Source organism: Bison bison, unplaced genomic scaffold (genome assembly GCF_000754665.1).
Source record: "Bison bison bison isolate TAMUID 2011002044 unplaced genomic scaffold, Bison_UMD1.0 scf7180017864487, whole genome shotgun sequence".
NCBI lineage: Eukaryota > Metazoa > Chordata > Mammalia > Artiodactyla > Bovidae > Bison > Bison bison.
Window position 1 is genome coordinate 4608012 of NW_011495047.1, and position 27252 is coordinate 4635263.

Genomic DNA, 27252 nt, shown 5'->3' on the forward strand with positions numbered 1-27252 from the left:
GGCAGGCAGAGAACATGCAGGGCAAGGACCATAGGGTCCTGCTCCGTTTCACAGGGAGCTCAGCTCGGTGTTCTGTTTTGACCTAGATGAGTGGATGGGGGAGGAACGGAAATGGGTTTCAGGAGGGAGGGGATATATGTGTACATATGGCTGAGTCACTTCGTTGTACAGCAGAAATTAACACAACATTGTAAAGCAATTACACTCAAATTTTAGAAAAACCATGGCCCAAGCAATAAAATGAACCGGGCCCAGAGTCTAAGAGAAATATGAGGTTCTTTAGGGATAGAAATTTAAGGAAATCAAAGATACAGTCTTTTTATTTAGAATTTAGGTTTACTCTTCTCATTTTATACAAGTGTGAAGCCAAAATAATTCCCACTTAATCGCCAAAATAATCAAAGACATACATATGAAAGCTTTTTGTAAATTAGAAAGAATTATCCTTACTTCTTCTTATGTAACTATCCCCTCCCTTGAGTGTTATTCAGGTACTTTTTTTCAAGTAAACAGTCCAAGAGGAAGCTCAAGTTTTCTGGGCTTTACTGATTGTCAGTAGGCAAAATCAAGCGGGAGAAGATGGCAAATAATGACCGGGGGATTCCAGGAGGGCTGGGTCCCCATTGCTAAGCTTAAGTCTTGGCTGCAAGAAAGAGCTTGGCACCTCCTCTGGAATGCCATTAATCATGTTTTAAGGGCTTGGTGGTAACTTGTGCGCTACTGAACCATGAGTGACAGGAGAAAATCTTCAGTTACGGGGGGTTGGAATAGATCCAACCCTTGAGGCTGGCAGTCAGGCTTTTTACAGCAGAATAGAGCTAGACTTGTCTATGAGAAATAAACTAGAAGTATTGGGTGATGAGAACAACAAGTCATTCTGTATCTCTTTGCCAATGCAGGCAATGTAGGAGACTCGGGTTTGATCCCAGTGTTTGGAACATGCCCTGGAGGAGGAAATGGCAACCCACTGCAGTAGTCTTGCCTGGAAAATTCCATGGACAGAGGAGCCTGGTGGGCTACAGTCCATGGGGTCACATAGAGTCTGACAAGACTGAGCACTCTCGCAACTCTTTTAAGATGTAAAGCCGAGACAAATGAATTAAGAAAAACAAAATACCAGAATCCATGTAAGGAGGGAGCAGACAGCTGAGCTATGATGACAGCATCAGCAACAGGAGAAATGCTCTCTGGTCGAAGTTCCAGAGAACTACACAGGGACTTGTAAAAAAAATGTTTCTTAATTTTTGAAGGAACAAGGATCAGGGAAGAAATAGGGTCTTAAGCTGGACTCTGAAAGGAGATCCATTCAGTGAGCCATCGGAAATTTAAATAGGGACGTTGGAGGAGAGAAACTCAAGCGATGCAGCAGCTGTTTTCAAAAGTAGATCTGATCATGGTTCTTGGAGTTTCCCCAAGGGGGTGGAGCTACGATGAGCAAACTCCCTGCCTAGGAAATTGGGGGGAGCGATTGGACAAATTAAAGCTTTGCAGATTGGTGAAGTGTCCCAAGGGAAAGGCCAGCTTAGCTAAGTAGGTTCTTTTATCTCTTCCAGCCTTGGGAGTTCTTAAAACACCCCACTGCTATTCTCATCCTAAGAACTTAATTATAAGTAGATTCTCAGCTCACCTTAAAAGATGTTCAGGAATGATAATAACTAGAGAAAATAGGACTGCTGCTACTGCTGCTGCTAAGTCACTTCAGTCGTGTCAGACTCTGTGTGACCCCATAGACAGCAGCCCACTAGGCTCCTCTGTCCCTGGGATTCTCCAGGCAAGATTACTGGAGTGGGTTGCCATTTCCTTCTCCAATGCATGAAAGTGAAGTCGCTCAGTCGTGCCCGACTCTTAGCGACCCCATGGACTGCAGCCTACCTAGAGTCCAGTAAAAAAAAAAAATTAATCTCTCCAAGCTCAGATTCAGTTACTGATAGGCACTAATGTAAAGAATAACTGCATAAATGGTATATACATAGAAACTGTGAAATGCGCATATAATAATGAAATCTGAATGAGAACAGTTCTGAGTGCATCTTATTTTCTTGCTTACTTTAGGGAAGAGGAAACTGAGTCCAGCAAGAGTTCTTTTTAGCTTGCACAAATTCTAGCAGAAAAAGGACAAAGTTGAGGTTAGGGTCTAATTCATCTAGGTTTTTTCCGACCAAGTTTATTAATTATTAACATACTAAAAACATGTTAATATATAAAATATGTGTTTAAATTGTACTGGGGAGACAACACAGACACTCACTGAAATTTTAAATATCTTTATAGTCCTTCCAGAAGAAGTTAGTCTAGCTCAAAAAAAATGACCAAACCACCAAATATTTTTCCAAGGGTGACGCATTGATTATCTTTTTTGTTTCCTGCCTATATTTCCACCTGGCTTCTCTACTGTATCTGCCTATTGAAAAACATGAAGACATTCTCAAAGGCAAATGGCTCAGGGATTCCTATACAAAGGCAGATCCCAATGAAAACATGACCGAAAACTCATAAAAAAAGAATAAAATGAAAACAAGGTTTGGCAAGTTCTCACCTGTTAACCAGTTCTATTTGAATCATAATTTTTTTAGAGATCTGCTCTTCCCGTGTGTGTGTGTGTGTGTGTGCACGCGTGTGCACAGGTGCATATGTGTGCATGCACATGAGTTCAAGGCAGAGAGGAGGATGACGATTCTACTGGGAATTCTTTTATTTAGAGAGGGAGAAACACAATCCCATAAATACTGATGCCAGGAAAGCCGCCCGAGTTCAGTTCTGCCTAAGAATAGATTATTACTAAAAATTCTGGAAACTGTAGGTGAGAGCAGTCCCAGTTCAGCACCACTGTTCATAAGGAGACAGCTGTTGACATAAATAAATGAAATCTGATCCATAAATATATAACTGGAAGACTGAGAAGACAATGGGCAGCTGTCTCCAGAAGCATAATAGCAAATGCTAATGATTGTTCTCCAAAAACTGAAGGACAAGGATTATCAGGAATGAATTCAGTTGAATGAATTCAAGGAAGTGAAGGGGGTCCCACTATGGCCAAGCCTTCGCGTGGATGCCAGGGCCGACACAGCTGTAGGTCAGGTATCACTGACCCCCAGCGAGGTGTGATGTAAACAAACACACACGCTGATGACAACAACAGCTCCTCATCTGTGGCAAGGACACGTGGATTCTGAGAACTTGTCTTTTTTTTTAAATAATCAAGACACTTCCAACTGAGAAGGAAGTGCTGAAAATACCATAGGGCTTGCCTCTAGTGAGGGCAAATTTAAGTAGGATTTAAGATTACGCCTCCTCAACACATGGAGAAGGAAATGGCAACCCACTCCAGTACTCTTGCCTGGGAAAATCCCACAGACAGAGGAGCTTGGTGGGCTATAGTCCATGGGATCACAAAAGAGTCACACACGACTTAGCGACTAAACAACAACTCCTCAACACACACACACACACAATTAAACATCTTTAGAATTAGTTAACTCAGTTATTGTAAACAAGTATTTTTACTTCCTTGAAGCTTGAATCCCTCCATTGATACCGTGCTGGGCATCAGGAGTACCAGGAGTACCTTTTATTTGATTAGTTAATTTGACTCAGATTGAAGTCAAATTCTGAAATAATCCAACAAGTTACTATGGAAACTGGTGGTGAGATTGAAATGCTAGTTGTGCTAGTATTAGCACCTATCAATCATTGAGGCTCACCATCTGCTGGGCATTGCTCTAGGTTTTCTATATGCAATTACTCATTCAATTTTCTAAAGAATCTCTGAATTTTATTCAACTTTCCCCATCTTATAGATGAGCAAACTGAGGCATAGAAAGACTAAGAAAGTGTCAAAGGGCATCCAGTTAATAAATGTCAAAGCCGGGATCTGAATCCTAGGCAGGCTAACCACAGAGCCTGTTTTGACCCATGCACCTTGAGATATCCATATCTACGATTACTTGTCAAATATAGGAGGCCCAGTTAAATTTTAAAAAATTTTTATTTATTTTTGGCTGTTCCAAGTCTTAGTTGCAGCACACAAAATCTTGAGTTGCGGGATGTGGGATCTAGTTCCCTGACTAGGGATCACACCTGGGTCCTTGCATTGGGAGTGTGGCGTCTTAACCACTGGACCACCAGGGAAGTCCCTTAGTTAAATTTGAATTTCGAAAAAACAACAGTCATCCTGGACAATGAATAGTGTCCTAAATATTGTGTGGCCCATACCTAATACTAAAAAATTATTCCCTATTTATCTGTAAGTCTTCCAACCCTACCCCAGAGGAAGCTGAGTGTACCAAGGAAGCAAAGAAACCATTTTGGTGAGTTGAAACTTTGGTCTCACACTCCAAAAGGAGAATTCAGATAACAGTATTAGCCTCAATTGTGGTTGTTCAGTCGCTCAGTTGTATCTGACTCTTTGAGACCCCATGAACTGCAGCAGGCCAGGCTTCCCCATCCTTCAATATCTCCCAGAGTTTGCTCAAACTCTTGTCCATTGAGTCGGTAATGCCATCCAACCATCTCATCCTCTGACACCCTCTTCTCCTCCTGCCCTCAATCTTTCCCAGCATCAAGATCTTTTCCAATGAGTCCGGTCTTTGCATCAGCTTCAGCTTCAGTCTTTCCAAATAGCCTTGGAATAGAACCTTTTTTTCTTCTCCTAGAAGTAGTTTAGAAAAACAGCTCTCAGAGCTGCCTAGGGGTCAGCCTCACTTGGGAAGCTTTAATAACACACATGGCAGAGCCTGGTCTGTGTAAGATTTAGTAGATTTATGGTGGAATGGGGGTGCCTGTATTTTCAAATTGGCCCTGAAGTGTTTCCTTTTCTCCTTCTCAATGCCTCCCTCTCCTTTTCATAGTCTGGCTATTCATGATTGGCCTCTGGACCAGTGACTGGGAATCCCTGGTCTGAAATCCTGATTAAAGTTTCAGTTTACCATTTCTAACAAGTCCAAGGAGACAGAAAGCCCATGTTCCACCCTCCAGTGGGGGAAGAAGAGAGAATAAACAGGCCAAGAGGATAAGAGAGTTTCTTCACAACACTTGGAACTAATAACCCAGGCCTCCTCATGTTGGGTTTGCAGCCACAGGCCTGGGTGCCATATGCGAGGAAGAGATTTTTCAGAGAGAGAGAGAGAGAAATGGAGAGAAAGAGCCATGTGAGTGCCAAGCCTCCCACATGGAAGCAGGCCCTGGCACAAGAGAACAAGAGGAGATCATGTTAAAAATCATCCCTGGAAGTGGAGAAAAAGTGGGAAAGGGGCTAGAAAGAGCACCAGCTCCCTCTGCAATGTGACTTCACTTCAGGAAGGTACTGGAAAATTGGCTTAGCAGGATGTGGTAAATTGGAACTTAGGATCAGGGTTTCAGTTTAGCACGATGTGGCAGTTCACCAACAAATAAGCAATAACAACATGTGTATAAATAAAAACAAATAGAAAATATCCAAAGGACATAGGAAAAGGAGTTCTGTTTCACAAAACTGTTCAGCTATTTTACATCTATATGAAATTTCATTATGTATGAGTGTGTATATGCACATAATACAGATATAGATAGAAACGTTTTATTATGTATGTGTGTATCTATGTTTACATCCATATTTTTCTTTCTTTCTTTTTTTTAGTTGCTCAGTATGTCCAACTGCTTGCAATCCCCATAGACAGTAGCCCGCCAGGCTCCTCTGTCCATGGAATTCCCCAGGCAAGAATACTGGAGTGCGTAGACATTCCTTTCTCCAGGGGATCTTCCCGACCTAGGGATCAAACCTGGGTCTCCTGAATTGCAAGTAGATTCTTTACCATCTAAGCCACTGGTGAAGCCCCAATATAAATATGCGTGCATGCTGCTGCTGCTGCGACTAAGTCGCTTCAGTCGTGTCCGACTCTGTGCAAGCCTACGGATCATAGCCTGCCAGGCTCCTCAGTCCATGGGATTCTCCAGGCAAGAATACTGGCATGGGTTGCCATGCCATCCTCCAGGGGATATGCCTGACCCAGGGATCGAACCCACGTCTCTTACATCTCCTGCATTGGCAGGCGGGTTCTTTACCACTAGCGCCACCTGGGGAGCCCCCATCTACATATACTCATGTTATAAAATATGTCTATTTTTATGGAGTCATTTAAATTTTTTTTTTAATTTCATTTTAAATTTTAATTTTTTTTATTTTTTACAAATTGAATTAAAAATTTATTATTGGAATAATTGCTTTACATTGTTGTATTAGTTTGTGATATACAACAACATGAATCAGTTATATATATATACACACACACATATATTCCCTTCCTCTTGAGCCTCCCTCTCATCCCCTCCATCCTACCCCTCCGGGTCATCACAGAGCACCAGGTTGAGCTCCCTGTGCTAGACAACAGCTTCCTACTAGCTATCTATTTTACGCATGATGGTGTATATGCATAGTGTATATCTGAAAAAACAACCACCCCAGAGACAAAAACCTATCACTTTCAGAAAGCAAAAAGCATGAGTCAGAGGGACCAGGACTCAGAGCAGGTAGGTTTGGGGAAGCAAGATGGAGAAGAATGATCTGGAGTCTGGATTGTTGCCCAAAGAAAGTTAAAGCAGTCTATTTAGGGGGAGTGTTGGCAGGCAGGGGATGGGGGCATGTGAGCACCATTCACTAAGGGGAGCAGGTAAATACAAAAGGGGTGTGTGTCCCACGGCTTATTTTTCATGCTGCCCTAGAAAGCCCTAGAAAGACTCTCTACTAACATATAGGCCATATCGGTGGCAGTAGTTGCACTGTCTTTAATGTCTTTTTTCTTTATTTAATCAATATTTTAAGAAACATTTATTTATTTATTTGGCTGCATTGGGTCTTAGTTGCAGAATTCAAATCTTTTATTTTCAATGTGGCATGCAGGATCTTTAGTAGTGGCATGTGGGATCTTAGTTCCTTGACCAGGAATCAAGCCCTGGGCCCCCTCTGTTGGGAGTGTGAAGTCTTGGTCACTGGGAAGCCAAGGAAGTCCCTTAATTGTATTTTTTTTTAACTGAAGTATAGCTGATTTATAATGTTGTATTAATTTCTGCTGAATAAGAAAGTGATTTAGGGATTATACTTATATATACATTCTCTCTTATCTTCTTTTCCATTATGCTTTGTCACAGGGCAGTGAATATAGCTCTCTGTGCTATGCAACGCAGGAGACCCCGGTTTAATTCATGGGTGGGAAAGATCCCCTGGAGAAGGGATAGGCTATTCACTCCAGTACTCTTGGACTTCCCTGGTGGCTCAGATGGTTAAAGAATCTGCCTGCAATGCAGGAGACCTGGGCTTGATCCCTGAGTTGGAAAGATTCCCCTGGAGGAGGGCATGGCAACCCACTCCAGTATTCTTGCCTGGAGAATCCCCCTGGACAGAGGAGCCTGGCGGCTACAGTCCATGAGGTCGCAGAGTTGGACAGGACTAAGTGACCAAGCACACACAGCACAGCCCTGTGCTATACAGTAGGACTTTGTTGTTTATCTACTATCTATATAAAAGCTTACATCTGCTAACTCCAACCTCCTCTTCCATCCCTCCCCAACTGTTCTATTTTCATGTAGATCACAGAGCAAAGTACAGGGCAGTGCTGTTGGGATGACAAAGCGTGCATGAAGTTCAAAGGGCACCCAGAGAGGAGGGTAAGTGCTGGACTTATCTTCTGTGCTGCTGACTCCAGGCACTGATTCCAATGCTGGGGAATCAGCTCTTCATCTTTTCCCATGGAGCTGTAAAGGGCATTTTATCGCCATGACTGTGGGCTGAGTTGTGTCTAAATTATTCTGAGATAACCATGAACTGGAGGACAATTTGTTGCTAACCGCATGAACTATGAAGAAGGAAATCTGTTTTAATGCTAAAACACTCTGATTCTATCCTAATATTAGTGTTTCTAGGGTCCTTGGTTATTTGAGTGTTTGTCTTTACTGAGATGAAAAGAAAACCTCAGTGAAATACAAAAGGCTGGATGTTAAATGTGCTCAGTTGCAAAGTGAAGCAAGTCAAGATTTGCTCCCCACCCCCACCCCCACCAATGCACTTTAAAATTTTGGTTTGAATGACTTGTCTTCATGTCTCATCCTTGCATGGCACACACGTCTAGTCACAGACTGTGACTCCAGCTGTTTGTGTCCTGTCCAGGACCATGAGGGACCAGCAGAAGATGAGATTTCTTCCTCTCTGGCTCTTCTCCTTCCTCACGATCACCGAGGGCCGAGATGGCTTCCTAGAGGTTAGCTGGTGTATGTCCTGTTTTCCTTTCTGTCTTTTTGCCACTTTGAGTTCCCATCACTCTCTAGGCAACTGAAATGACATAATTTCATAGACTTGGAATCAGAAGTGCTGGGTTCTTGTCTCAACATTACCTGCCTTAGTTGTGTGGCCTTAGACGAGTCATTTTATCTCCTGGAGCTTAGATGACTTGACAGCAAAACCAGCATCTTGGACTAAGCCATCCTGGAGATCACATCTAACTCAGCATATCCTCTCCTATGGCCTCTTTGATGGAGAAAAAGCATATAAATCCACATTAATTAACATTAGCAATCCTTGGACTCTTTCCTATTCTCACTTTCTTTTTTTTCCAATAGTCATTTTAAAAATAAGAAGTCATCTATTTTTAAAATTTACTTATTTGGCCATGTCAGGTTTTAATTGCAGCTCACAGGCTTAGCTGCCAGGCTGCAGGCGGGATCTTAAATCTTCAAGCAGGGATGGAACCTGTGTTCCCCACATTAGAACATGGCTTTGTAACTGCTGGACTACCAGGGAAGTTCCCATTTTTTTAAATTGAAGTAATAATTTACATATTTTAGTTTAGCTAACATAGTTAATTTACAATTGTGTTAGATTCAGGTATACAGCAAAGTGATTGAGTTGTTTAGTTGCTAAGTCATCTCCAACTCTTTTGTGACTTGATGGACTAGCCCGCCAGGTTCCTCTGTCCATGGGATTTCCCAGGCAAGAATATTGTGACCCGATAGACTGTAGCCCACCAGGCTCCTCTGTCCATGGGATTTCCCAGGCAAGAATACTGGAGTGGGTTGACATTTCCTTCTGCAGGAGTTCTTCCCAATCCAGGGATCGAACCCATGGCTCTTGCATTGCAGGCAGATTCTTTACCACTGAGGCACCAGGAAAGCCCAATATATACACATATGTGTTCTTTTTCAGACTCTTTTCCATTATAGGTGATTATAAGACATCGAGTATAGTTCCCTGTCCTGTACAGCCCTTGCCACAGCCCAGAAAGATCCACAGGACCTGCCTCCCCAGAGATACTCTCTGACCTCACTTCTGCCCCCTCCCCCACAGCACATAGCTACTCTGGCCTTCACGTACCAGGCATGTTCTTATCCCGTGTCCTTTGCACGTGCTGTTCCCTCCTCTTGGAAAGTTCTTTCTTGGAGATCCTCACTTTCCCACCTCCTTCAGATCTGTGCTCAAAAGGTGTCTCAGCCATGTCTTGTCTTGTACCCACTCACCATCTCGCTAGGTTTTAGATACATAATTTTAATTTATCTGGGAAATCCAACAACATGAAATACAGCATGTTGTATGAAACAGCTTTATGAAATACAACATGACAAACCCTTGTTGTAATTCTTTTTTTTTTTTCTTTTTAACAGAGGGATGAAGGCATCAAAACAAAACAAGAACTCATTGTGAATAAGGAAAAGCCTCTAGGTAAGACTCTTAGACTGGAAGCATACACTGGAACCAGGAGTGATAGTAAAGGTATTAGTCACCCAATCATGTCTGACTCTTTTAGACCCAAGGACTGTAGCCTGCCAGGCTCCTCCGTCTATGGAATTCTGCAGGCAAGAATACTGAAGTGGGTAGCCATTCCCTTCTCCAGGGGTTCTTCCTGACCCAGGGATCAAACCCAGGCTTCCTGCACTGCAGTCAGATTCTTTACCCTCTGAGTCACAGGAGAGCAGGGTTTAAGTCCTAGGAGTGCTTCTGATGGATTGTATGATCTTGGGCATGTCGTTATACACCTCAAATCTGTAGAATGATAATAATAGTAATTCCTTGTGAGGATGAAATAATATAATAGAGGCATAGTATCCTACCCCGTGCCCAGCCAGTAACTGCCCATATTCTTCCTTTCCTTCCTCATCTTGATCCCAATAATGTAATTAAAGGCACAGACTTCAATCTAGAAATGAGTCGTGGTCTGAAATATTATTTGTAAGTGTGGTGTCTCAAGCATTGTGTATATTTCCCCATGGAAGCAATACACACAGATGGTTGTTAGATTCCTGGGTCAGACCACTAAAGCTTTATTATGGTGCAGTAAATCTTTCACCCCAATCCATCTGGGCCTCCCTCGTAGCTCAGTCGGTAAAGAATCTGCCTGCAGTGCAGGAGACCCGGGTTTGATTCCTGGGTTGGGAAGATCCCTTGGAGAAGGAAATGGCAACCCACTCCAGTATTCTTGCCTGGAGAATCCCATGGACAGAGGAGCCTGGCGGGCTACGGTCCATGGGGTCGCAAAAGTCAGACACTATTTAGCGACTGAACGATGACAGTAAATTTGCCACCCGACAATATATTCACAGGGCCATAGACCTTCCCACATTGTAGCAAGGCCATAATTCTTTGGGAAAATGAAATCAGAATTTCAACTTGGAATGCTGTAAAATGGTAAATGCACACATACACATTGAACTGCTGCAAATGCCAGGCACTATTTTAGGTGTGTTAGATGAATTAAATTCCCACACAGATCCTATCAGTTAGGTTCAATCACCATCTTTATTTTAGAGAGTGTGAAACTGACACAGCCCAGGGAGGGGCGGGGGCGGGTGGAGGCTTGATTCAACCCCAGTCCGTGTGGTTCCAGAACAAGAAGCATTAACCCCTGACAGTGTGGCCAGAGTCAGCCTTTCCGCAGTTTCCCACCTCTTACCTGTCTGAGCCATGGGAGTGGATATCTCCTTAGCCCTCATCACTGGGGGTAATTCCCAAGGCTGGGATAGAGTTTCTGGCCTGAAGGAGGCAGGGGAGAGGTGAGTAGGTGGCAACCGTGACAGACAGGAGTCTCCTGTTAATGTCCCAGGACAGGCTGCAACCTCTGGATTTCCTTCCAAGAAGCCTAGGGATTTTCCTCTGTGTGTGTTCAGTCACTTCAGTCATGTCCCACTCTTTGCCATCCTGTGGACCATAGCCCACCAGGCACCTCTGTCCATGGGATTCTCCAGGCAAGAACACTGGAATGGGTTGTCATGCCCTCCTTGCCTAGGGATTGATTCAGCTGCTTTTCTTCCCTATAAATCTTCCAACTCCCCAGGGCAGTTTCATAGGAGCCCTCTCCATCTCATCTGTGCCCGGAGAAAGCAGGGTGGTGTCCTGAGAAATCTACAGGATTCTTAGAGGTTTCTTTGTCAATGGCAATGAAATGAAACTCGGGGGAAAAAGATACTCATCTTTTGCCTCTTTGTCTCTGAAGTCCTTGACATTCTCAGTCTGGGGTCCACAGAGGACCTTGGGAGGATATTAAGACCCCATGGAATTTGATACCAAATTTCATGTGAATGTGTCTAAGTAAATTCTGGGTGGGGTTCCTCTTCTCTCCCAGTGCAAAGCACCTAATGGCCTCTCCTTAAGGAAACGAGAAGTGCTGCTCAGAAACGATAAGGTGGAGGTGAGAGTGCGTTAAGGTTCAAGTAAGGTTTGCTTTGTTTTTTACTTTGGCATTTCATCTCAGTATCAAACTCAGCTAACTAGTGGAACATTTGTGCATAAGAGGGAAAGGCTCTTTGGAGAGGAAAGAGGGGACTGGGGGTTTTATTTATTTATTTATTTTTTAAAGATTTTTCTGGTGTGGATCATTTTTAAAGTCTTTATTGAATTTGCAATATTACTTCTTTTATTTAATTTCAAATTTATTTTTATTAATTGAAGGATAACTACTTTACAGAATTGTGTTGGTTTCTGTGAAACATCAACATGAATCAGCCATAGGTATACATATTATTGCTTTTTTTTTGGTTTTCTGGCCTGAAGGCATGTGGGATCTCAGCTCCCTTACCAGGGATTGAAACCACGCCTCCTGCATTGGAAAGCGAAGTCTTAACCACTGGACCACCAGAGAAGTCTGAACTGGGGGTTTAGTATCAGAGATGCTTTCAGAAGACCAGAACTGAGGGAGCAGGAGGGGAGAGTGACTAAGACTTCCTCACCTCTTTTCCCTTCAGTCTTGACCCTGAAGCTTGACTCTAGATGTGACCTGAGAAGTAGGGACAATCAGGACATCGGAGCTGAGCTGGATTGGAGAGCACGGAGCAGCTAATCTGGCAGAATTCAGAGAAGAGATGTGTCTTGGGCCTGTGTGGGCGGTCTGCATGCTTTACTCTGGAGGTTTATTTTCAGTCCATGACTGGATGAGCGGAAGTGAATACCAAGCAGCGTCCACGAGCCCCACGCTGAACCTGACCTCTCTTCTGCCCTCACTTGCTCTGCAGTATCTCCCTCCCAGCCCGAGAAAGGATGCCTCTGACTGTCTCTCTTTTTCCTAGGCTCAATCCAGGAATATGAGCTGCTGTTTCAGGTGCACTATCGAAATTCCAAGGAGAAAAGAGAGCTGAAGGAATTTCTGAAGTTCCGTGCGCTTTCCTCATTTTTCTTACCTGAGCCAGTGAAGATAATCAGAGCAAAGGCCACCACGTGTGAGTCCATCTCTGTTGACTGGGACTAGAAATGGGGAATATGATGCCTGAGTCGGGTAGAGCTTAGGCTATCCTGTGGAATCTGTCACCCCTACAATAGCTATGACTGAAAAGAATGTTGTTGCTATTGTTTAGTTGCTAAGTTGTGTACAACTCTTTGTGACCCATGGATGTCACCTGCCAGGCTCCTCTGTCCATGGAATTCTCCAGGCAAGAATACTGGAGTGGGTTGCCATTTCCTTCTTCAGGGGATCTTTCCGACCCAGGGATGGAACTCGCATCTCCTGCTTGGCAGGAGGATTCTTTACCACTGAGCCACCTGGGAAGCCCCACTAACAACCACCACAGTGGGGTTAGGAGAAATTAAGAAATTTTATAAAACAAAAGTTCTCAGGGTGTGGTACCCAGACTGGTGGTAGCAGCAACAGAGAATGTAAAAAAAATGCAAATCCCAGACTTTGCCTCCTAAACTTTGAAATGAGACCCCTCCCAGAAGATTCTGTTGCATGATCAAGTTAGAGAACCACTTCCTGGGCACAGTTGTGTGTAATTTCACAACAGTGTCTGGTGACTTGGCCCCAGGGTTTTGTTTTGTTTTTGGGTTTTTTTTTTTGGTCTGTTAAAAAGGAAGGATTTTTGGTGGGAGTTTTAGGTCAAATAGAAACATACAGGATTGGTTAATAGAATTTTTCCTTATGACTCTCAACAGAAAGGTCCCTCTGTCTTTGCCATATGGCTAACAGGGACTTTGGGGGAGTGATGCTAGGCTGATGAGAGCCTCCAATAAGACAGTGGACAAATACCTTCTAGAATCCTTCAAATAACTCTCAGGTTGACAAACCTTCTTCTGCTTCTTTCTCCATTCAAAGGGTATCAATGAACATACATCCTTCTTTTGGATGCTAGTAGCTCAAATGGTAAAGAATCTGTCTGAAATATGGGAGACCTGGGTTTGATCCCTGGGTTGAGAAGATTCCCCTGGGGAAGGGAACAGCTACTCACTCCAGTATTCTTGCCTGGAGAATTCCATGAACAGAGGAACCTGCGGGCTACAGTCTACGGGGTTGAGAAGAGTCAGACATGACTGAGAGACTAACCCTTTCACTTTCACTTTCCAAGATACTTGATTGTTGTTCGCTGGATTTCTGATCCAACCTCAGTATCTATTGAGCAGGATGCTTCCTTAACTTTAAACATGCTTGTTTCCATTTTGGTTTCATTCTTCTAGCTTTTGGAGAGAGATACCTCTAGCTTTTGATTCAGATTCGGTGTCAAAGCCAAGGATGAGAACTCAGCTATAGCCCGTTTATGAAAAAGGCCCGGTAAAACCAAGCTCTGTTTTTCCTGCAGACTGTGGCTACCAGAACAGGGCCCTGCGCTGTGCCTGTGAAGACAGCTACTCCTGGTTTCCTCCCCAGTGCCTCGATCCCCAGAACTGCTCCCTTCTCAAGGCAGGATCACCCCAGACCTGTGACTGTCATTCCAGCAACCTCACCCAGAGCGTCTATTTCTGTGAGAGAACAAGTAAGCATCTACGGATACCCAGAGGGGAGCCAGGGCGCCTCCTGCCTCCACATGTGACAGAGAGAAAAAGGACTCTTAGCTCTGCACCCCGATGTTTCTCTTTGCCTTCCAGAGGAGAGCTAGTGTTTACAGGGAGATGGAAAGGCAGAGATGACATGCCATGTTAGGCTTGGCTGGACACACTGAGAAATTTGGAAGTGCAGAAAATTCAGATATGCAAGTTGGTGTTTGGGTGCCAGTTTATCCTGGAGGTACATCTAGTTCACCTCAACAATTCTATGATTCTTCTGAAATTTAGGGAGATTCCTTGGGAACAGCCTGAGTAAATAATGTTTTCTTTCCACTTCTTGGGCCAACATCAATTTCCAGAAAATAAAAATTCAGAGGGATAAAACAGGGAGGGTTATCTAGTAATTATAGTGAAAGAAATGCTCTAAATTGCCAACAAATACATGTACTGGATGAATTGCCAAAACTAAACGGAAGTTGAAAGTCTAGCTTAGGAAACCAGTGGATGCTGAGGGAGCTACTGCCAGCTTAGGTTGATGTTCAGTGTATGATAAGGTGACCCAGATGATATGGGCCCCCAACAGACTGAATAACTTTAGGAAATGTCCCCAGTGACTAGTCCAGTTGTCTTGAAGCCCCAGAGTTTGGTAAAGTGGAGCAGAGAGTAAAGGAGGACCTGAAATAGCCCAGCTTCCCTGGGTATCCCATGGTCCCTTTCTCAGGACCACAGCAATTCAGGTTAAGGTGATGCTTATTTATTTACTTTTTTATTTTTAAAACTGTATTGAAATACAGTTGATTTACAATGTTGTGTTTAATTTCTGCTATACAGCAAAGAGATTCAGATACACACACACACACATACACACACACACACACACACACACACGTATGCATCTGTGCATGCTAAGTTGCTTCAGTTGTGTTTGACTCTTTGCAGCCCAATGGACTGTAGCCTGCCAGTCTCCTCTGTCCATGGGATTCTCCAGGCAAGAATACTGGAGTGGGTTGCTATGCCCTCCTCCAGGGGATCTTCCCAACCCAAAGAGTGAACCCATGTTTCTTATGTCTCCTGCATTGGCAGGAGTGTTCTTTACCACTAGCACCACCTGGGAAGTCCATATACATATGTATATGTATATATACATGTATTCTTTCAATATTCTTTTCCATTATGGTTTATCAAAGGATATTGGATATAGTTCCCCGTGCTATACAGTAGGACCTATTGATTATCTATCCTATATATCATACTTTGCATCTATTAATCCCAAATGACCAATCCTTTCCTCCCCAAATAACATGTAATTATTAAGCACCATCTTTATACCCAGATCTGGAGCAAATTCTGGGAGGTCACTATAAGGCATTTCTCTTGCTGTTGATGCATTAGCAAGCTGCTTGGGTAGGCCAGATTGTTAACACATGTAAAAAGACAATGTCATATTTTCAATAGATTTTGATGGAATCCTACTCTTTGAAAAGTGGTCCATTTCTGATCCATCTTTGGAGGAATACAAGCATGAATCAGAAAGGGATTACATTCACAAGAGTCTTTCCCAAATAGAGTAGGAATGTATATACATGAGGTGTGTTCACAGATAGATGTGTAGATGAAAAGGCTGGAAGGGAGGTATGGATAAAGTACTGTAGGAATTTAAAGGAGGGAAAGACTCTTTTCATATGGGACCTAGGGAAGGCCTTGCAAAAGAGGTGCATTTAACCAAGTCCTGAATGAAAGACACAGGATTTGTCCATCCAGAGGTAAGGAATAGCCTGTCCCAGAGCAGAAAGGCACCAGTGATAGGTAAGCAAGGGTTAAGTTGGAATTAGCAAATAGTGATTTTTTTTAAAGTTTTCTTTTTAATAGGGACAACGTTTAAGCTCAGTGCCTAAATTGAGATATACTTCATTGCTAGTGGCTGTTGTTTGTAACCACATATGAGTGCTTACTTGCTTACCTGCTTATAAGGTCATCCCCTTCATCAGCTTTACCATTGCAAAGGGGCTTATGTAACTCAATGAAGTCATGACCCATGCCACTGGAGGAGGAAATAGCACCCCACTCCAGTAAAGGAGGAAGGGAAAAATATACCCATCTGAAGCAGAGTTCCAAGGAAGAGCAAGGAGAGATAAGAAAGCCTTCTTAAGTGAACAATGCAAAGAAATAGAGAGAAACAATAGAATGGGAAAGACTTGGGATTGCTTCAAGAAAATTAGAGATACTAAGGGAACATTTCATGCAAAGATGGATACCATAAAGGACAGAAACACTATGGACCTAACAGAAGCAGAGGTGGTAAGAATACAGAGAAGAACTATACCAAAAAGGTCTTAATGACCCAGATAACCATGATGGTGTGATCACTCACCTAGAGCCAGACATCCTGGAGTGTGAAGTCAAGTGGGACTTAAGTACAATCACTATGAACAAAGTTAGTGGAGGTGATAGAATTGCAGCTGAGCTATGTCAAATCCTAAAAGATGGTGTTGTTAAAGTGCTACACTCTACATGCCAGCAAATTTGGAAAGTTTAGCAGTGGTTGGAGGACTGGAAAAGGTCAGTTTTCATTCCAATCCCAAAGAAAGGCAATGCCAAAGAATGTTCAAACTACTCTACTATACAATTGCGCTCAGTTCACTTGCAAGCAAAGTAATGCTCAAAATCCTTCAATCTAAGTTTCAGAAGTATGTGAATGGAGAACTTCCAGCTGGAAGTACAAGCTGGATTTTAAAAAGGCAAAGGAACCAGAGATCAAATTGCCAACATCTGTTAGATCATAGAAAAAGCAAGGGAATTTCAGAAAAGCATCTACTTCATTGACTACACTAACCCCTTTGACTGTGTGGATCACAGTACACTGTGGAAAATTCTTAAAGGGATGAGAACACTAGACCACCTTACCTGTCTCCTGAGAAACCTGTATGCAGGTCAAGAATCAACAGCTAGAACAGGACATGGAACAATGGGCTGGTTCAAAATTGGGAAAGGAGCATGTCAAGTCTGTATATTGTCACCATGCTTATTTAACTTTTATTCAGAGTTTATCACATGAAATGCAGGGCTGGATGAGTTACCAGCTGGAATCAAGATTGCCAGGAGAAATATCAACAACCTCAGATATGTAGATGATGCCCTCTTATGGCAGAGAGTGAAGAGGAACTAAACAGTCTCTTGATAAAGGTGAAAGAGGAGAGTGGAAAAGCTAGCTTGAAACTCAGCATTCAAAAAACTAAGTTCATGGCATCTGGTCCCATCACTTTATGGCAAATAGAAAGGGAAAAAGTGGAAACAATGAGAGACTTTATTTTCTTGGGCTCCAAAATCACTGTGGATGGGTGACTGCAGCCATGATATTAAAAGATGCTTGCTCCTTGGAAGGAAAGCTATGACAAACTTAGACAGTGTGTTAAAAACTAAAGACATCTCTTTGCTGACAAAGGCCCATAGAGTCAAAGCTAAGTTTTTTTCTAGTTGTCATGTACCGATGTGTGATTTGGACAGTAAAGAAGGCTGAGCACCAAAGAATTGAAGCTTTCAAATTGTGTTGCTGGAGGAAACTCTTGAGAGTCCTTTGGACTGCAAGAAGTTCAAACTAATCAATCCTAAGGAATCAACCTTGAACTTTCACTGGACTGATGCTGAAGCTGAAGCTGTAATACTTTGGCCACCTGATGCAAAGAGCTGTCTCATTGGAAAAGTCCCTGAAGCTGAGAAAGATTGAAGGCAAAAGGAGAAGGAGCAGCAGAGGATGAGATGGATAAATAGCACAACTGACTCACTGAACACGAATCTGAGCAAGTTCTAGGAGATAGTGAAGGCCAAGGAAGTCTGAAGTGCTGCAGTCCTTGGAATATCAGAGAGTCAACCATGACTTAGCCACTGAACAACAACAAAAGGTAGTCTTAATTACTGCAATTTCCCATTATGTTCCAAAACCACAAAAGAGAATTATTTTTCTTCCTGTGTTACTTACTTTAGGGGAACATTCATCATAAAAAGAAATTGACCAAAAAAATAAAAATAAAAAAAATTGAAGTACCACTGTCAAATAGATAGGCTGAATTAGACCTTTGTAATTTTATGCTATATCCAGTGAGTAATTTTTATCTCTGTAAATTTCTTATTTTCCATAGAGGTTTGGGGTACTTTCAAAATTAATGAGAAATTTACAGAAGACCTTTTGGACTCATCTTCTGCCAAGTATGCCAAATATACCACTGGAATTGAAATGCAGGTAAGCATTTTCCTCTTATTACATAAGAACTTGTTGGTTAAACATAACTTCAGATGTTTTCTAATTCAACATGTTTATTTAACACATATTCTTTATTCATTTTTCAATTAGTTCTTACCCAGCAGTTAATCACTCTGCCCACAAGGAATATATTTTAAAAATATTCTTTCAAGGAGTGTTAAGCAGCTGACCTCTTCTCATTCCTTTAGTGCTTGGTTTTGCTCATTCATTAGGGTATTATTAAATCAAGCCTTATTATTTTCTGATTTTTATTTGTCTAAAGAAAGTTTTCATGATCTGAGTGCAATTGTTAACATTTGGGATGTTTTTTTTTTCCTTAAAGAAGCCTCTCTTGTTAGAGGCTAAAGCGAGTACTCTCCAGAATTCTGGACTTCATACTGAAGTCACATAAAACTACCTCTGTCTAGGCTGGTGGTTCACGTGTGGTCGTAACTGAAGACATGCACAAATACTTCACAAGTAGATTCAGTTTAGAAATAAATGGCTTATTTAGGGGAAGGAAAAGATAGGTTTGGGGTGAATTTATTATACTATCTGGCACCAAATTCATCCTCTAATCTAAGCAATTGCTTCTACGTTCTTTATTAGCCACCTCAAGATTAAACTGTATGTGTGTGCACAGGTGTGTGGGTGTCCATTCTCTGCTGTCATTTTAATAGTATTTCTGTAACACACAATTACCTCCTGCCTAGTCTCTTTCCTTTGCTCAGGGCTTCAGTTGGTTTATTTATTGTCTGCATCCATTTTTTTGCTCAAATGTCTTTCTTGTGTGGGGACAAAGATCAACACATTGCCCTTTGCTCTCTTTGTAAAGCTAAAGGAAGCATACAAAGGAATCCAAGGTTTTGAATCCGTTCGAGTCATCCAGTTTCGGTAAGTACCACAGTGGTCTTAGAAGGGCCTCCCCAGAGCCAAGTAGGATGTCTCATGCTGTTTCCAAGTGACCACGACAGAAAATAGGTCAGAACTGGTCTTTGACGTAGGATTCTTACTAAAGCTGGATAAAAGTCTGTGATGCTTGCAGGCCTATGTTCTCACTTAAATGTTTTTGCAAGCATAAATATTAAATGTCATTCTCAAAACTATGGATCAGAAACTAGAATCAGAAACCCAGATGGCAGAGTAGAGCTTGGAAAGAAGCAGGAAGGCATGAATAGGAAGGGGCAAGGAGTGGGGATGAGGCTCGTGGATTGTGAAGGAATGGGTTTGCTCCTCAGCAGAGAGGGTGTAATGTTGTATAACTGGGAGCCAGAAGGGGCTCCTTGGGTAAAATATTAAATTTTTTGTGTAGATATCATTTATGTACCATGCTTCAAAGCCCAGTAGTCATTGTCTACAGCAAATAGAGAGGTATTTAGTAAATTATCCTTTTGTTGATACTTTAATTCAAAAGCTATTTGGTTAGTTATCCATGTGTGTATTGATTACCAGCTATTTATAGCCTGTTAGAGGAAGTAGTGACTTAGAGGTCAGAGAATTTAGCTTCTTATATTTTTTTTTCACAGTTAAAGAGTAGTTATAGGAAATTTTCAATAACATTTGTTACAAATATACTGTTTTGAACATTACCCTTTAAGTCTTCTCATGTACTTACAAAAAGGATCACATGTATAATATTCTTTAAAATTTAGTGCTAGGAAAAACTCTGCTTCCTTTTTCTTATATCAAGGTCTATATAATTCATGTAACTTCTGCTTCTGACTATGTCATTATTAAATTCATAGACAAAATTGAAAATCAGTCAACAGTTTTGTATTCAATATTCACATTTTTATTTTCCTTGGTCCTGGTTTTCTATTTATATTTCTAATTTATGTTCCACCAAATTATCTATTTATCTTACAAATTGTCCTCAATAATTCATAGACAAAATCACAGTAAAAGTGGACTTGTCTATAAAATGCAACTATTTTGGTCTTGCTCTTTACATATATGACCTAAAGTAAATGTTAATCTCTCACTTTCTCTATTTATCTGTCAAACAGAACTATTAATAGCTATGGAATCTGACTGAAGCTCAATTACATAAAATGAAATAATAGGCAGAAAAATACTTTTCAAACACTATAGAAGAGCCATATCAATGAAACGACATTGTGACCATTACAACCTAAAAAGGTATTTGGGCTTATTTATTGTGAGTTCAGTGTAGCTCAATGTTAGTTCAAAGAAGTGATTAAGAATTTGACCTTTGGAATAATCTTTGTTTAAATCTAAAAAAAAGAAAAGAAAAAAAATTGAGCTTCAGAGAGCCAAAGGTTCTTATCTATCAACTAATAACTTTTAAGAAATATTACTTTATTTGGCTACACCAGGTCTAGTGTGGCCCACAGGATCTTTTTAGCTGTGGCATGGAAACTCTTTGTTGCAGCATATGGGATCTAGTTCCCCAACCAGGGATCAAACGCCAGGCCCCCTACACTGGGAGGCTGGAGTCTTAGCCACTGGACCATCAGGGAAGTCCCCATCAATTAATAATTAATGACCTGACCCAACTTCTCTTTAAGACTTCGTTCCCTTATCTATAAAATGAGAATAACCCTAAAGCCTAACCCTCATTGAATCGCAGGATCAAATTAATATTTATTATCTCACTGGCTTTTATAACGTCAAATACCGTCTGTATGCAGGTGGGTTCTAAACATGTTACTTGACTTCAGCCTCTTCCTTAAATTCCAAACTCAAATATCCAATGCCTATTAACATCTCCAGTTGATTTTCTAGTAGACATGTCAAATGTAACATGTCCAAAATGGGGGTCCTCCATCTCCCCCCATCATAACCTTTCACATTCTTTTCCTGCCATCTTCCCCATCTCAGTTCCAGAGATGCTGTTCTCCTAGGACCCAGGGTCCTAAGATCTAGAACCCAGATCTTACAGCTCTCCGTGCTTATTCTAGGGACTTTTTCTGGCTGTGTCATGTCTTAGTTATAGCACATGGGATCTTTCACTGCAGCACACGGATTCTCAAGCTGTGGCACGTGGGCTCCATTGCTCCACAGCATGTGGGATGTTAGTTCTCTGACCAGGGATGGAAACTGCATCCCCTGCATTGCAGGGTGGGCTCTTAATCACTGGACCACCAGGGAAGTTCCAATATGCTTTTAAAAAGATCTATATGAAGAAACTTTATTTTGAAATTTTTATAGGATATAGTTGATTTACAATGTTGTCTTAGTTTCAAGTATACAACCAAGTGAATTAGTTCTACATATACATTTATCCACCCTTTTTTAGATTATTTTCCCGTATAGGTGATTACAGTGTATAGAGTAGACTTCCCTGTGCTATATACAGTAGGTGCTTATTAGTTACTTATTTTATATATCAGTTCAGTTCAGTCACATAGTCCCGTCTGACTTTTTGCAACCCCATGGACCGCAGCACGCCAGGCTTCCCTGTGCATCACCAACTCCCCAAGCTTGCTCAAACTCATGTCCATCAAGTCGGTGATGCCATCCAACCGTCTCATCCTCTGTTGCCCCTTCTCCTCCAGCCTTCAATCTTTTCCTAAAATCTGGGAAAGATTTTATATATAGTGGTGTGTACATGTCAATTCCAGGCTTCCAATTTTTCCCTGCCCTCATGTTAAACCCTGGTAACCATGTTTGTTTTCTATATCTGTAACTCTATCCCTGAGCTTGTCTATCATAACACTTAACAAAATTTAGAATTATATGTATTTATATATAGTGGTTATTTGTTTCTATTTTCCTTGCCTTCTCTATCAGCATGTAAGCTCTATGTAGGCAAAAATCAAATCTGTTTGATCTATTCCTACAGACCTAAGGTCACCCCCACAGAGTAAGCTCTGAGTGACTGAACAAATATATCTCATTTTTCTTTCCACATCATCACTGTAGAGATGGAAGCATCGTTGTTGGGTATGAAGTTGTTGGTTCCAGTGGCACATCTGAGCTCCTGTCGGGCATTGAGCAGATGGTTGAGAAAGCTAAGACATATCTGCGCCAGCTGTATACACTTGAAGAAAATTCTTTCAGAGTGTTCGGAGAAGGTAATGCTGAATTCTGTAGAATTAGGTTACCTGTATATGGGCTCAGATCCTCAGTCATGTGGGACTCTTTGTGCCCCAGTGGACTGTAGCCCGCCGGGTCCCTCTGTCCATGGGATTTTCCAGGCAAGGATAATGGAATGGGCTGCCATTTCCTCCTCCAGGAGATCTTCCCAGAGCAAGGATTGAACCTGTATCTCCTTCGTCTCCTGTATCAGCAGGTGGATTCTTTATCACTGAGCCACCTGGGAAGCTCCAGGGAAGTAGGTTGTGGGAGCCTAATTAGTAGATTATGTATTGGAGATGTTCCCAAAACAGAATTGTTCTAAGACTGACTTTATCAAGCAGCTGTTCCCTCCCCCGCCCAACTCCCGCCAGGATGAAACTCAATTTCAGCTGACTATTTCAGACTATTTCAGACTCTTGCTCATGGGTGATCTGACCTCTTATTCTTAATGTAAATGTCATGCAAGACTGATTCACTGCAGGCTCTGTTGGAAATGACTCAGCAATAGTTTACTGGTGTCCATGTTGAAAGAGCCCTGGGGCTGATGACATTCCTAAATTATAATCCAAGGGACCCAGGAAAGAATGTTTTTTTTTTTTTTTTCAGGTCTTTCACATACACAAACACACACAGAAATACACAGGCACACACACCCCACTTCATTTCTTCAAATGTTTGAAAAATTCTTTACATTCAATTTCAATCTCTCTTACCAAGATTTTTGCCACTTTCAACATCTATCTAACAAATATTTACTAAGTGTACAAAGAGCTTAGACACTTACGACAGAGCAGTGGGGAAAAGAAACAAAAATCACAGCCCTTGTGGTTCTTTCTTCTCCCAGTCACGATCATGGTAAGAACCTATTATGAAGGGCCTGGTGCAAGAGGAGCTAAGTGGTTGGTCATGATGTGAGGGGAACAGAGTAGGACATGTCACCCCCAAATGGCAACTGCCTATCTTTTAACCTTATCATGCCTACTTTGTCCCATAGTATCTTGAAGCTTATCTGGTATTCTAGCATGCCCTTAAAGAGGGTAAATATTTTCTAGGAGCGATCACACCTTGGCTTGTTTTCAGTGAATACTTACTATTTGATAGCTCACTAAAAGTCAGATTGTTGGCCTAGACTACATACCTGGAGGGAAAGGGGGCCAGCCTTGGGGAGGGCAGAACATCAGGAAAGAAGAAAAGGGACTGATGGGGGTAAAGATGGGCATCAAAAATAAACTTCTTCTACTCCTGAATTTTGCCTAGGTTTGGCTCTGAAAATATGACTTCTAAAGCACTGCTATTAATACATAGTTTGTAGAGAGTGTCAAGACATTCTTCTACTGTGTTTCTATTCTTTTCTCTATTTCTCTGTTTCTATTGTTTTCCAGCCCAGTGTAACAGCATTGCCTTTGGATTTGGGTCTGAGAATGACGAGTACACTCTTCCCTGTAGCCTCGGCTACATCGGAAACATCACAGTCAGGTGCCAACCCTCTGGGTGGCATATCCTTGAAGAGATGTGTGTGCTCTCTGAGCTGGAAGAACTGAAGAAGGTAAAACAAAAAAAAGGCATTTCCACTTTGCAGACTTGCCCTGCTTTTGAGTTTCACAGTGGGTGTCTCCAGTGAACCCTCCTGGGGGTAGGTAATATGTATCAGTTTGTCTCATTGGTCAGATGTCGGTGACGTCAGACCCTGGGAAACCCAGGAAGTGTAAGCATGAGTAGTGAGCCTAAGTGGCAGCTGAGAATGTCAGAAATGTCAGACTGGATGGTTTTCAGGGGAGGGTGCTGCAGAGGTGTGAATCAATGTGGTGGAGGGCTACTATAGATGGCAGAACAGCAACTAAATCCAGAAAGCCTGGGAATTAAAGATCTCAGTGAAGGTGTTAAGTCAGAAGCCATAACCTTAGTACAAGTGAAGAGGTACATGTGTTAGAAATGGGGGTAGGGAGTGGGTCAGCAAGAGGTGAACCATATAGAATGAGAGAACTGCAACGGCTCTCCAGGGCCATGCACCTTACCAATTTCCTTCTATAGACTGGAAAAAGAGAGAATAGGGGGCTCATGGTCCCTCAGGTAGCAACAGTGTTGAACTAGAAATGTGGTCACCGGATTAGGGCTATGACCTTCATATGACGCTCTCTTAGGAAGATTCAAGTACTTAAGACTTGATAAATAGAAAAATGGAAGCAAATGGTGAGGAGTTAAAACTCAGTTAAAAGGGACTCCAAGACCACTTCACAGATATGGTCCTGCAAATAGACCTTCATAGTGAACAGGGCTTCAGTCCCAGCTAGAGACCCCACTTCAGAAGCAGAGAACCCCCCATGGTATTCACCAAGGGACTGTGGAAGCTGTACCCTCCGTTTCTGGACCTCAGGTTCTTATCTGTAAACTTGGGAGGGAGGTCGGAGCAGATGACTTCTGGGGCTTATCCTTATTCTTGCTGTCTTTGCTTCAGCTCTGGACATAAACCATAGCTGGGACTAGGCCACCCCAGGGTATAAGGACAAGCAGATCCCAGGTGCTGAGGCAGAGTACAGCTCTGTCAACTGAGAAGAGTAAAAGTGAAAACAGGGATCTGGGTTCCTGGGTTGACAGGCTTTGAGTAAGGAGAATATCCCTTCTAGGTGCCTTCCAAATTAGCTCAGTGTTGTGGAAGCAGGTGGGAGCCTCAAGGAAAAAGTAAAACCCCAAATCCAGTGACCAAGTGTAGTCAAATCTCCACGTACATCCCTTTAAATCCTCTATAGCAGTGGTCCCTAACCTTTTTGGCACTAGGGACCGATTTGGAAGGCAGTTTTCTCATGAACTGGGAGGTAGAGGAATGGTTTCTGGGTGATTTAAGCACATTACTTTATTGTGCACTTTATTTCTATTATTATTACATCAGCTCCACCTCAGATCACCAGGCATTAGATTCTGGAGGTTGGGGACCCCTGCTCTACAGGGATTTCGCAGCATAGTAAACGGATATAACATTTAGTGCCAAGCAAACCATGCCTTTTCCACTTCCTAGCGGGGTACTGTTTGGAAAGTCACTGACTCTCACTTCAGGTTCTGTATAATTAGGGTAATAATTTATATAAAAATACTTTTTAATGAAACTCTTCAAATTTTAATTTCCTTAATCAAAATGAAAATAATCATGGTACCTCCTTTACAGGGTAGTGTAAGGAAAGCTGAAACTCCAATACTTGGGCCACCTCATGCGAAGAGTTAACTCATTGGAAAAGACTAATGCTGGGAGGGATTGGGGACAGGAGGAGAAGGGGACGACAGAGGATGAGATGGCTGGATGGCATCGCCGACTCGATGGACATGAGTTTGGGTAAACTCCGGGAGTTGATGATGGACAGGGAGGCCTGGCATGCTGCAATTCATGGGGTCGCAAAGAGTCGGACATGACTGAGCGACTGAACTGAACTGAACTGAACTGAACTGAAGGATTAAATCAAATCAGTGAATCCCCAGTAAAGCATTTAGAACAGTGTATGGAAAATAGCACTGAATGACAGCCACCGTAGTGTTAGTGTCATTGTTATATGATTATCTTAGGTTATCATGCACCATACAAATGTTAGTTATATGTGGCCATGAAACTGATATAAGTCTGATGAAGCACAAGCACTACATTGTTTCCTAGAAGGTAACTGTTTCTGTTCTTAGAATTCACGTGAGCTGGCCCGCAACAGTACTGACGCAGAGGCAGCTGTGTCGTCTCTGGTGCAGAAGCTTTCGATGGTCATCCAGCAAAGCCCATCAACCACAGCTGGGAACCTGGCTTCCGTGGTGTCAATTCTGGGCAATATCTCATCTCTGAGAAAAAGCTTCATGGTGTCCAATTCAACAATGGAGGTAAAGTCTGCGTGAGCTGGAACGGCTCACTTTAAATGCTCGATCGGGTAGGAAGAATGGCAGAAGCCTCAGTTGATGAGATGTTGTTGAAAAGGACCAAAGAGCCATGTAACAGTCTTCGTGTGAGCTTTGCTGCTTCCTCTGCAATGTATAAGAAACCCCAGGATTCAATTGTGTGTACAAAGTAAGAAGGAGCTGCCTCCAGGCAGGCCGCCTGGGTGGCACCTGGCTAAGGGAAAGGTGTAAGTCTCTGCCCTACATGACACTGAATGATACAGGTGCCAACTTTTTGATACTTAATATTGAGTCTGTAGTTTTTCCTTCCTGTGGCTATAAACTCTGACTCTAGTATATTATATTTAGTATATTTTAAGAACTCCATTTCTTGAGTGGGGAATTCATGATTTAGTTTGGATATTTTAAAATTAACTTTAAAAAGTCCTCAGATAAGACATGCTCACTATAAGATATGCAAATAAACAAAAAGAAAAATAAGTGATATGTAATCTTGTCACTCTAGAATGGCCAACTGCTTACACTGTAGGTGTTATCTCAGTGCCTAGAAGATTGACAAGGGACGCATAGCAGGTACTCAAGAACTATTTGTTAAATAGGTATCTTTCCAAAAATTTTGGATGTGTGCATTTTATATGTTAAAGCATATAATATTTTACAAAGTTGGGTTTTATATTATGTATACTGTTACATAATCACACAATGGTCCTTAACTATATAAGGTGAACATTATATGTCAGAAGTGACATTAAATGTGAATAAGTTAAACTCCCTGAAACAAAGATGCTCAGATTTGTTTTTTTCAAAAAGTCTGACTATGTACTGTTAATGAGACCAAATAAAACAAAATGACACACAAAAAAAGCTAAAAATGAAATGAAGGGGAAAATAGAGCTGCAAACAC

General features: G+C 42.0%; 1 protein-coding gene across 4 annotated transcripts in view; it reads left to right on the forward strand.

The window, feature by feature from the left end:
* The window catches only part of GPR110 (G protein-coupled receptor 110), a 95882-nt gene that overhangs the window by 58259 nt on the left and 10371 nt on the right, over nt 1-27252 (forward strand). For 3 of the 4 annotated variants that reach the window (XM_010863051.1, XM_010863052.1, XM_010863050.1), the window contains 10 exons: nt 7561-7638; nt 8100-8228; nt 9625-9682; nt 12520-12669; nt 14020-14193; nt 18340-18440; nt 19276-19334; nt 22326-22477; nt 23864-24027; nt 26145-26333. In XM_010863051.1, the coding sequence (XP_010861353.1) occupies nt 7609-7638; nt 8100-8228; nt 9625-9682; nt 12520-12669; nt 14020-14193; nt 18340-18440; nt 19276-19334; nt 22326-22477; nt 23864-24027; nt 26145-26333 (1206 nt within the window). In that variant the 5' untranslated portion in view covers nt 7561-7608. The remainder of the gene's footprint in view (nt 1-7560; nt 7639-8099; nt 8229-9624; nt 9683-12519; nt 12670-14019; nt 14194-18339; nt 18441-19275; nt 19335-22325; nt 22478-23863; nt 24028-26144; nt 26334-27252) is intronic. The other variant, XM_010863053.1, reaches the window with a different exon arrangement.